The sequence below is a fragment of the Ambystoma mexicanum genome, chromosome 3q (genome assembly GCF_040938575.1).
Source record: "Ambystoma mexicanum isolate Mex_15411 chromosome 3q, UKY_AmexF1_1, whole genome shotgun sequence".
NCBI lineage: Eukaryota > Metazoa > Chordata > Amphibia > Caudata > Ambystomatidae > Ambystoma > Ambystoma mexicanum.
The window spans coordinates 922,712,947-922,725,412 of record NC_090926.1 but is presented as its reverse complement, the minus strand read 5'-3'; the positions used below and the strand labels follow the sequence as shown (position 1 = coordinate 922,725,412).

At 47.3% G+C, this 12,466-nt stretch overlaps 1 protein-coding gene across 1 annotated transcript in view; it reads left to right on the top strand.

Moving 5' to 3' along the window:
* The window catches only part of LOC138583117 (ATP-binding cassette sub-family A member 9-like), a 2,332,105-nt gene that overhangs the window by 1,229,748 nt on the left and 1,089,891 nt on the right, over window positions 1–12,466 (top strand). Inside the window, exons 22-23 of the mRNA XM_069655077.1 lie at window positions 3,689–3,826; window positions 8,069–8,182. Coding sequence (XP_069511178.1) covers window positions 3,689–3,826; window positions 8,069–8,182 — 252 coding nt within the window. The remainder of the gene's footprint in view (window positions 1–3,688; window positions 3,827–8,068; window positions 8,183–12,466) is intronic.

Below are 12,466 nucleotides of genomic sequence, written 5' to 3'. Positions count from 1 at the left end.
CCAATCACCAAAAGTATATCACTATTTTTTTGTACCTGCATTATGACAATTTAAAAAAAATAAAACACTGATACATTTGCAAAGCCATGCTTTCGGGTCCTTGCTAATGCTCTTTGCACGACTTTGCTGCAAATCCGTCCATGTTTTATTTTTTGAAAAGTGTTAAAATGTACGTACATAAAATACTCCTATAACTTTGCGCCCACTTTCAAACGCCACCCCCTCTAATTTTGCCCCATCTTCACAAAATCCGACCAAACTTTGCAAAATCATTCAAATCTGGGTCTTAAAGTTTTTTGCAAACCTTGGTGCAGATTTGTGAGACGGCACCAAATTTATAAGCCTTTTAAATATTTTGGGACCACCCCTCTAATTTTGTTCCCTCTTGGCAAAACAGCACCAAACTGTGTAGAACCATTCAAGGTCAGATATGTAATAATATCACAAAGTTACATGCAGTTTCATTCAGTGGCGCCAAAGTTATAAGCCATGAAAAAAACGCTTTTTAACCAACCCTGCAATGCAAAAATATGTATGGATACCCCCAAACATCTCAGATGTTTGCATACATTACAAGGTGGCCCTGAACTCTTAGTGAACTTCGCAGGTGGAAAACCACCTGTTTTTCTGCTTTTTATGGCCATATTGCATGCCATCCACATCACCCCTCAACTCCTCAGAGATTGTTTCATTAGTTTGACAAGTGCAATGTTGTGTTTTTAAATATGGTTTTACTGCGATTTCCATGGACTACGGTGGTGTTCGCGAACCCAATATGGGTGCCGTTTCAAAATATCTAATGCAGCTCATGTTTTTTCACTATGCAATCAACGGGCGCATCCAATGTCCGCAGACATTACGACAGCCCCTGGACGAATCGGAGGCCTTTCAGCAGACCGAACAGGGAAGTAAGTCCACGGACCGAACCCAGATATCATGAATTGTTTTTACTTTCTTTTTAGCTGTTTCTTAAAAGAAAACTACTGGTCACATCTACACCAAATTTACAAAAGCAAGCTTTCGGGACCAAGCCGCCACTCGTGCTGCAAATTTGGTGAAAATCCGTCCAGCGGTTTGGGCTGTAGGCGTGAGCAACAGTTGTTTTCCATTGGGTCTAAGAGGAAAACTGCACATTTTTGAACCCCCCCTATAACTTAGCCCCCCCGGACAAAACCTCACCAAACTTTGCAAAATCAATCCGGGGGGGCCATATACTTTCTTTGCAAAGTATGGTGAAGATTCGTCCAGCGGGGCCAAAGTTATAAGCTACCCAAAAAATGCTCTTCCTATGGGTTGAGCAACTTAACCATAACTACACGGCCACTACCGCAGGCCGTGTAATATATATATAACACCAATATACTTAAGGTGGGTTTAAAAAGGTTTGAAGCTAGAACTGTCTTTTTGACCCATCACTGGAGGCCCACCCCTGCTTGTGAGCCACATCAGCAAAGCATTGTAGATATGGAAATGATCCCAAATGCAAATCATTTTGTCCAGGAAATTGTCTTTGAGGGCAGTGTTATTTTATACATGGCTAAATCAACCCAAAGACAAATGTTTTGCAAGGCTGTCAAGACAACTACATACCTGGTGTCACTAGAGTCTTAGGAGCAATGAGGCATTTATACAAAAACAAAATAAAGTTATGATGGGTTTAAAGGGCTTGAAAAAACTCTTTCACCTGAAATGTGACTGTAGGATAGTTCATTTGAGCCAAGTCACACATTCCATAACACCACCTTGTAGCCATCTCTGGAAGGTCACCTCCAGTTCTGAGCCACATGCACGGCATTGTGGGTATGCAAATTAGCACAAATGCAAACCTTTTTCTCCAGGAAAATGTCTTTGTCTTAGAGGGAAATGCTACTTTACACATAGCTAAATCAAGCCATCTGTGGTTTTACTTCAATTCCCAAAATGTTCTTTGTCTTTTGCAAAGCACCATGAAACCTCCTGGTGATATTGTTGCCCTTTCCATTTCTCTTAGGGGCATTTCAAAAGAGTACAATTGAAGTGTACCACACTGACAGTCTTCGAATGATAACCTTCAGAAAATCATGTGTATGGTTTTTCTATGCTTTGATAATGTGTCTTGTTCAGTAGAACAAGTGTAACATTCTTTTTATGTCTGCAAACAACAGTGGAAGTGATCATTATAAATGAACATTGTCAAATTCTAAAAAGAGCCAATTTACAATTTTAGCACAGTTACATTATTTTCTTTTTCAATAGCTTCTTTGGTTAAGAATACAAGCCATGTTGTCTATCAAAATGTCCCTCATATTGGGATCGGGTCATGCGTAGATTAAAACCAATGGTGTGTTTCTTCTGCAAGCACCAAGGGAATGTGTACTTTTGTGTGCTGGCAATAGATATTACTTCTGAACCCACACATGTGTTACAGTAAGCACAAACACGAATAATTGACAATTGAGAAAATATAAAACACAGTTGGAAAGCCTTCAGCGTGGTCCTGTAGTCCCTTGCAAGGTGGATCAAAAACCCAGCGCCTCCCACAGAACCTGTCTACATCCCCATCACCTCTCCCTGTATTTTAGTGCACCCTCAGTGATTCTGACAGTCCTTCAGGACACAATGCATGTCTCCAAACACCAAGCTGGACCGACCTCGAATGGATGCTTCTGTCTCTAATGTTACCATTTTACTTTTAACCATAAAATAAAACAGAGCACCTGTTACCCCTTCTTAAAAATATCTGTGTTTTTAGTTTGGGCTATTAGGTGGTGCTTGTGCCACCTATAAGCCAAAACTATTGCATTTGAGTACAGTTAAGGAAAATTGCATATGCGGAGGAACACAAAGCTTGTAGGTGTTTTTTTTGGGTTATTTACACACCCATTGCCTGCCCATTGCCATACCAATCCTTATTGCCATTCCCACATAGTTTCCTCACCCCTCTGCCCAAAACGCTTCCTCGTGGGAACACTTTGAGCTCGTTTACTCAAGCTTTGCTATCAAACTTTGCATTCACAGTGTCTGCCAGTGTTTTCTGAGAGTTAATGACTTAATAGGAGTTGTAAACGTGCTACTGGTGTAATAAGCGCTATGCGTGTTCTCCATGAAGCCCAGTTAAAACAAGCATTGGCAAAGCCAACGGTTTTAGCTTTGGTATAAGTACTAGGCATTTGCCAGGTACAGACCAGGTACTCTCAAGTGCTACCTGTTAATACCACTCGGGCAGTGCCTGGCAAGTGCCTTTCCCATGCCTACAGAAAAGCCCAAATCGTTGCTTGTTTTATCTGGTGCTGCTGCCGGAAATGTCTGGAGTGGTTCTTCCAAATGTACACCTGACAACGCAACATTCACCCATAGAGAGACAAAGACATAGGGCCTGTTTTCGCTAAGAGTGTTCCAATGGGATTGCTCCATTGTAAAACACTTTTATATATCAGAACAATAGAATGAGAGAGAAAGAGAGCGAGAGAGAGAAACATTGAGAGAAGACGCCGATCCAGAGCGTTAATTCAGCCTATGAATCCCTGGTAGGCAGCTAGTTTTGCTTTGCAAATAACAAAAGTGAAAAGAAATAAGAAAACAGCAGCTCGTGTACAGACTAAAAAGCAATTCCAAATGTAATATATTTGTTGCTGTTTAGGCAATGTTGCAGGCCCGTTGTGTTACATCTGTTGCAATAATATTTGTTGATTGTTTTTTTTCCCTGCAGAGTTACCGATTTGCACTGCAGACTAACATCCGGGCGGTTAATGGTTTACCAGTTGTAATGAACATAATTAGCAATGCATTTCTAGGAAGCTTCAACGTCACTCCACGCATTAAGATCTGGAATAATGTATTTATGTCTGTGAGTACAATGGTCTAATATTAATTATGTCCATTTAAATACAACCTGAATTGACTCTTGCACTTCGTAATGCAAATGACAGAAATTACACAGTTAAGAAACTTTTCTTAAAACCAGCATATTCTGTCAAAGCGAGAATGTGGCGGCCTGGCATCAAAGGTCCCGATTCTGAAGGGCATGCAATAATAGAAAAGTGTTCTTCCATGAAGGACGAACACTTTTCTTAAACTCACCACATTTCTTAAACTCAAACAAAGAAAATGTGGTGGAGGGACAGGAAAGCCTTGCCTTTTGCTTGTACCCTAACAACAGCCATGGTAAACATCAGGAACGCAAGGCAGGCACTGCGTGGGTATTCTACAGGCAGAGCCCTGCTTTTGCTTGTCAAAAATACGAGTATTGGTCCTCTTCTGCACATGTTTTCCTTTCGTAAAAACAGCATTTCCCAGACTGCAGAACCACTTTTCTAATTTGCTGAAAGCTTAAGGACTCTTTTGCAAATGAGAAAAGTGTCAGCTGGAAAGCAAATCTTCCCTCCAATCCTTCCACCACCTCAGAATGGCGGTGCTGGAAGCTGGAGGGGAGAATGAACATTCTACTGTGATATTTCATGAAATAATTGACGGTAGCCCAACTGGATAGATACCCTGAGCCAAAAGTGAGGGTCTCTAAGGAGGGTGTAAGAACATGGCTTGCGGTAGACGCAATTTTCAAGCGCTGCTTTCAGGTGGTCATAATAAGCCAAAGGGTACTTTTCATTTTCCCTAACTTACAAGCAAGTTTACTGGCAGTGGGGTGTGACATATTAATGAATATCCTGAAGTGAAGAAAGCAGAATCAGCAGAAGCTGTCATAAGCGGTCATTATTATTTATTATACATTTAAAGCTCACAACTGTGGGATATATACCAGCTGTAAAATGCCTGGAAGCCCACGATATTAAATAGGCTGAGTGAAGGCAGGACATTACCAATGGTTGAGTTCCTTTAACAGACTGTATAGCTGGAAGATGTGGCTATACAGCTAGTAGCATCCAGGCAAGAGGAATCAGTGCTAAATCAGGGAAAAAGTTGAATGTGCATTGTAACTAAATGACTTTTGTACTGCAGGAGTAGAAGGGTGAGTAATGGCTAAAGCTCTTACTCTGCCCTCAAACTGCTACAAACCAAGAGTGATCCCAATCATAAAGGTAAAACCGGCACAGTTAAGAGATATACCTCCTTCGTCTTTTGTGGTAATGTGGACCAAGGGAAGGCTGTACTCTCAAGAGTGGTGTGAATGTGGTTCAGTAGCAACCCGAACAGTAATAGTACAACAGCCCAACATTAAGGGGATATACTTTAATGAAACACAGCATCTGCAAAAATAACAACATTGAAAAACACTACACAAAATCCACACCTGAGAAAAGAATACAGAATAGGCAAAGATGGGCGATGCAGCACTCTGATTAAAAAATTAGTGGTCTAGGGCAAGTAAAAACCACAATGTTTGTAAAAGGAAATGTTCTGGTGCAGAAACAGATTAAAGGTGACCTAACCAGTTTTTAGGGCTGAAAGGTGGACCTATGGGGCAGTTAGTCGGCAATAATTCCTTCTGCTGTTCTTGGTAGTTCAACACCGTCGAACCAGGCTTCTTAGTGCGGTTTGACAAGGTTCGAGTGTAGCAGTCGGTTTGCTCTAAACAGTAAAATGTATCCAGCAACTGTTATAATGGAGTTTGCTGCATCTTGAATGCACGGCTTGAAGAAATGCAGATCGTGAGGGCCACCAGGATTGGGTCGACAGTTGGTTTGACTGTGAAGATGCTGGTGACTGGGTACGTGGCTCTTGTATCGGTTCAATGAAGCGTTCCAAGGGCTGTGGATCGTGAGGCCTACCAGGGGCGGTTCGACAGTCGGTTCGATGGCAAAGAGATTGGTGACTGGATGCACAGTTCGAGTTGAGCGGTGCTGGTGCAGCATTCAAAGGTCGAGGTTTGAAGGATCTCCCAGGGTCTGGTCGAGTGTCAATGAAGATTGGCAACAAAGATGTTGGAAGAAGCAGTTAGAAGGCGGTGGATGAACTGAAGAGCTTCAAGTTCGAACTGGCCTATGGAGGGTTTTGATTGTTCAAAGCAGTTGCACAGGCCCGAATCACAGTTCAAATTGGATCAAAGTTCAAAACACAGGAATCCTGGATGCCTTAACTCTTGGTTGCTTTGAGTCCCAATCCAGGCACGCCAAAGATATGTTTTAGTCCTAGTTATCATGCTCCCACACCGAGGGGAGGCAGGACTACAAATGCAGTTGTTCCTCAACACAGTTGGGTATTTGGTACTGTTGGGGCTGGCAAAGAGGCAGGTCTTGTCCCAGCAGCAGTTCACCCCCAGTGGTCCCTGCGGTTCGTTAGGGGACAGAGATCACCTCTGCCTTGGACACTCAGTCTTCACTTCACTGATGGAGGACTTTAGAGAGATTAACTTTCCCAACATCTTTCCTAAAGTGAATCAAGCCAAAGCCTAAAGGTGATTGGATTAAAGCTAGCTTGCATAGGGGTCCAATCCAGGTTCTTAGAACAAGTGGACGTTGCCTTCTGACATCACACCCTAAGTGCTTTGTGCTAAAGTAAGTGGAGGGGACAGGAAGGAAAGATAATGACAGAGTGAAACAAGACGGTCGAACATTCCTGTAAAGCTGTAAATCTCTCCCTTGGTGTACAGTAATGCCACCCTCTTCGCTTCTCAGTAGAATCAAAGGCCTTTAGATATGCAGCACCCTGGTGTGTTATGTTATGTTATGGGTGCTTATAAAGTGGCTGTCTCCCTAGGGGGTGAGGGGGGTGGTGTAACTGGCCCTGAGAAAGAACAAAGAGAGGCAATGCCCACGGCTATAGTCCTGTTAGCAGTAGATGTGACAGCTTGTCTGAAAAGAATTCACAGAATCCTTTCACACCTGAGCGCGACTCACAGGGTTGTACATGTGTGATATCAAATTGCTGTGGATGTAATAGTTAAGAGAAATACATCACTCGGGTTTGGCTTATATTTAAAGATTTTTTTGCCACCAGGACAGTAAAATCATAATTGGGGGGGGGGGGGGGGTTGGTGCAGGGGTGCATATCCTAAATGCAGCCGCTGCATTGCAGAGACTTGGCTGATATTGCATCTGTCAGATGGGTCCTTGTGACCTCTGAACGTGCTTTGTGCCACTGGTAGAGAAGGCGCTGCAGGTCAGGATACTGATGCAGTAGGGCATAGAAATGCTTTTGACATGGAGATTATGATAGGGGAATCTGATCAGCAGATTACCCTTCCAGAGATGGAATTACCATACAATTTTGTTAAATCAATAAAATAAAAAAAACTACACCCTTGCCATATGGCAATCCATCAGATGCATGCGCTCCGAAAGCTGCACAATCAGTGTTGGAGAACCTTAACATGGGAACTCAACGTCAGCAAAATAAGGCCACGAAGATAAAAGGAAATAGGAGCTCTGTCTATAAAGTCAGACTTCCTTTTTCATTTCTGTTATGCAATGATATAAGTGGGGTGCGAGATGATCTCTTAAAGAAGTATGGATGGGGCAAAGTGGAACCAGACAGGGAGACTGAGGTACAGGAGAGAGGCAAAAGTAGGTGCGTGGCGCTGATGGGATTGCTCAGCATGCAGACCGATACTGTCAGTTATTTCCCTTTTAGGAGTTTTCCAATTGGATGCAGCCTCCTGGGTGCTTATGCATCCAACTGGTTGATGGATAGGGATTTATCATCATTAAGTACCCTCATAAAATGCATTTGAATTGGTTAATCAGTGGAGTCCATGCTCTAAGCCATGTTAGGTCCTGCAGTCAGATAGGAAGTTTGACTCTCTATTCCATCATCCGATATTATGTTTAAATATGTAGCTAATCTGTATAGAATATTTTATCATGTTTTAGTAGTTAGTGGGATGAATACTATGCGGGCAACAATGTGGGCATAGCCTCATTGCTTGTTAACCCACAGTGCCAGTAAGAGCCACAGCGGGAACTTGATGGATGTAACTTGTTGAAGTGATGAGCAAGCCAAGCGACTCTGACTGCCAAAATCTTAGGAGTAACACATGTCCTAACCGCCCCTCTCTTTAAAGAATTGTTTCATGCACAATATTTTGATACATTTTATATGCACACAATATAGGACGTTGACAAAGTTGTAAACCTTTAATATCATGTAATATACACAATAATGATGTGTATATTGTATTCCTTTTCATTACTAGGAGAATGACAATTACTTTTGGAATGAAATGTATACCTTTACTGTTCTCTACATCGGGATCCTTGCTGCCGGTTTTTCTCCTTCAATTGGTATGAGCAGCGTACAAGATGGCAAGGTAACTAAACTGCAATTTCATGCAGATGCATGAATAAATGCATGTGTGATTGATGTAACAGACTGTGTAACTTAGGGAGCAATGCGATTTTATTGGCGAATTATGCATTTTAGTTTGTTTATTGGAATGATTTTCTGTCATGGGAACATAACCTGTTGATGTCGGAGGGGGTCTGTCGGTGCTTCATAAATATTGTCAGCAAATCGTATTGAGGATATAGCGAAATCAATGTTTCACTCCTTAAGGTAGCAGGATAAGGGAAGGCATTTCTTGAATGCTTTCGAAAGGGCCTCTGCTGATACTTCCATTATTAAAATAGGAATTGGAGCTGCTGGAATATTAGCCAAATAATGTTCTACATAATTCGAGTCTATAATTACTGTACCAGTGGAGATGAAACTCCCAGAACCAAAGTACATACCTTGAAACAGCTGGTCAAAAACATGAGAACACAGACTAAAATAGCCATACGTGTGACATATTCATTTATATGTCAGATGTTGTGTGTGGTTGCTGCAGTATCCTTGTCATCTGTAAAATGCCCCAGTGTAAGTTTTGGTGAGAAAGCTCACCATCAGTGTCTTCCTTAGCTATTTCGTAGAGTCTCTGACTATGTTATCAAATCACCAGTGTGTATTCAGGATCAGTATGTTCTCCAGCATGGGGTCTGGCATGGATTCACATGCTCATGAATATTCCCCGTCGTCAGGCTGGGAATCCTCGGTAAAGAAAAAACCAGTATCAGTTTCGTTTCTGATCTGTCTTTCGTAGTAATAACCAATCACTGGTCTCTGCGTCATACTGACCACAGCCAATGACTGCCCTCTACCTAAGCACCGCCTCTGGCAGCCATCTTCAGATTTTTACCGCACGTTCATGTGTTGGGATCCTCGTGCTATTGCTCTCGAGCGTTAGTGCTATTTTTTCACGTTTTTTCTCAAAAACTTCATTTTTTCGGTCAAAAGAGCCTCAAGCTCCACCGACTCTCCATCCGATCAACGGGGACCCGTGTCGGATTCGTCTGCGCCCCTCAAGGGTGAAGATTTCATCGAGCTACGCTTTTGGAGGACTCCAGAAGTTTCTCAGGCCCGGACATGGCCCAGGAGAAGGGAAGCTCGACGCCCGGAAAGCTGTTCAGGATCTGCCCTGGATGCCAGCTGCAGAACGTCTTTAAGGAGGACGAACACTCCTTTTGTCTCTACTGCTTACATGAGGACAAGACGCACGTGGAGAAGGACTGTGCGTTTTGCGGCAACATGTCGGAGCGGACCATGAAGGACCGCCATCAACGTCTCGCCAACTGGCTGGAAGGGAAGAGCCCGTCAGGCGAGAAGAAAAGGAAGAAATCCGAGCGGTCTTCTAAGACCTTTGAGGACGCCCCGGCGACGGGGGTCCAACACAAGGCCAAGCACCGCGAGTCCGCTGGCACCGGGAGCGCCGAACGGTCGGACTCTACGGGCGCCAGGCAGGGCGCCCCCTCCCCGGCACCTTCAGCCACGAGCCAACGCTCTGGGTCGGGTAAGAGGAAGGGCGAGCACCCGGCGAAGCTCCTGGAGAGGCCCCGGTCGAGCTCGAAGGCCCCATCGGAGGGGGAGCGAGGCAGTGTCCCCCCCCTCAAGGATAAGGCGGTGAGCGCCCCTAAGGTGGTGAAGGCCTTAATCCATCCGGCCAAGCCCTCTATCGATACTGTCGCGGCGGCCCTGGCTCAGCCTGTGGAGGCTACACCAGTGGTGGCGACCTCGGGGCTCAGAGTCTCCCTGCCACCTCGGAGGGAGTCCTCTTTTGTGCCCATCGATAGGACCCCCGTGAAATCCCCGGCGGGGAAGAAAAAGGGGGGGCAGGGCGTCGTCGTAGATTCGGCCTCAACCTCGGAGGAGGAGCTGATTGAGGTCTTAAGCCACGGCCTTGGCGTGGAAGAAGACCAGCCCGACATTGTCGAGGGCCCCTGATCGCCTGTCGGATTCCCCTCTGCCAGCGCCGCAAGACAACTCGGCGGCCATTTTGTTGGCTATAAAGTCCTTATGTTCAGAGATAAGGACGAGACTACCGTTGCCGACGGAGGAACCTCTCCCGTCGGGGGATCCGGGACCTTCTGGTGTTCCCCCACCCAAGAAAAGAAGGATTCACCCTCCACCTCCTTTTCAGCCGTCGCGCCCCGTCCAGCCCTCCTCCCCGTCCACCCGAGGGGATGATACATGGACTGACACGGCAGCGACGGGTACGGACGACGAGGTATACGACGAGGATCTACCGTCGTCACCTCCCACCAGGGCTTCTCCGCCCGACGAGATTGGATCGTTCCACTCCATGATCGCCAGGGCATCCGAGCTTTTCCAACTCTGCCCTGAGGAGAAGAAAAAGGAAGGATTCCTTTATCAACGGCGCGAGGCCAAGAGGAAGACTGTCCTCGCGGTGCCTCTACTGGACGACATTTGGGATGAGGGCCTCGCCCTCCTCAAGAACCCTTCCACGACGCCAGCTAGAAGAGACCGGTACGAGAAGAAGTACCGGGTCCCGGACGCGGCCCCCCTGTGCCTCCGGGCGCAGCCTACCCCGGACTCTGTCGTCTCCGCGGCGGCCAGGAAGAAAGCGGGGGGGGGTGCGGCCTCCACATCGACTTCCCCACCGGACGGCGAGGGAAAGAAATTGGATGCTATGGGACGCAGGGTCATCTCGTCTGCAGCGACGACGATTAAAGCGGCCAACGCCTTGGCTATCGTGGCCCGCTACGACAGGGAGCTATGGTACAAACTGGCTCCCCTGCTGGACTTCCTACCGGACGACAAGAGGGCGGATGCCCTGGAGATCCTACAGGAAGGTGAGGTGGCGTCGGACCACGCCATCACTATTGCGACGGACATCGCCGACACTGGGTTTCGCCAGTTGGGCAACGGCGTGTGCCTTAGGCGGCGTGGATGGCTCAAGGCTACGGACTTCCGTCAAGACGTACAGACCAGAGTCCTGGACATGCCGTTCGATGGGAACAACCTGTTTGGGAAAACAGTGGACGATTCCCTTCAGGCCATTAAAGCAGACACCGAGACGGCCCGGGCCCTTGGGGTTCTGCAGCAACGACGGACGCCCTTTCGGAGCAGCGGAGGCAAGGGCGCCTCCAAAGGTTCCGGCGGCGGTTTCTCCACCTACCGTCAAGCGGCCCGCTCGTCGTCTCAGGAGGCCTACAGAGGACGAGGCAAGTCTGGCGGAACCCGCCGTCGTCGCCAAGGAGGTCAAGGCGGCAAAGCCTCGTCGAAACAGGATTGAACCGGCCGTGGGGTCGGGCCCCCACCGAAGCACCCCGGTAGGAGGCCGGCTGGCGAGCTTCGTCAGCGTGTGGGAGTCCATCTCCACCGACCGTTGGGTGCTGGACGCCTTAGCCCGGGGCCACGCGCTCGAGTTTCAAAGAAGGTGCCCGCGCGTCCCCCCCGTGGCCAGGAAAGAGCTTCACGTCCCTCAGCTTCTCCTGGAGGTAAAGGCGATGCTCAGGAAGGGCGCCATCGAACTCGTCCCAAAGAGGCTTCGGGGCTCCGGAGTTTACTCGAGATACTTCCTCGTGAAGAAGAAGACGGGAGGATGGCGCCCCATCCTAGACCTGCGACGTCTGAACAAGTTCATCAAGGCGCAGAAGTTCCGGATGGTCACACTCCAGCACGTCCTGGATCAGCTGGAGGAAGGAGACTTCCTGTCGTTGTTGGATTTGGAGGATGCCTACTTCCATATTCCCATCCTAAAGGGGCACCGAAAATTCCTCAGGTTTGTGGTCCAAGGGCGTCACTACCAGTTCAAAGCCCTCCCCTTCGGACTACGGTCGGCACCCAGGGTATTCACCAAGTGCCTTGCACCGGTGGCGGCGCAGCTGCGCCGCGAGGGGATCCACGTCTACCCCTACCTGGACGACTGGCTCATCCGAGCCAGGACGAAGGAGCTCGCCGTGGAGCACACGGCAAGGACCGTCCAACTTCTCACGGACCTGGGATTCTCTGTGAACTACGCCAAGTCCCACCTGGTACCCGCGCAAAACGCACTGTTTCTGGGAGCGAAGCTCGACACAGTGTCCCTTCTGGCCTCCCCGTCGGAGGAAAGGACCAGGTCCATCCTGGGCAAGGTACAGCGGATGTTGGTTTCCGACGCGGCCAAGGTGAGGTCCATCAAGTCCCTCCTCGGAATGATGTCTTCCTGCATCTACCTCATTCCCATGTGCAGGCTCCGGATGCGCCCGTTGCAGGAGTTCCTGGACGCGCGCTGGATCCAAACGACGGGCAGCTTCGAGGAGAGGATCACACTCAA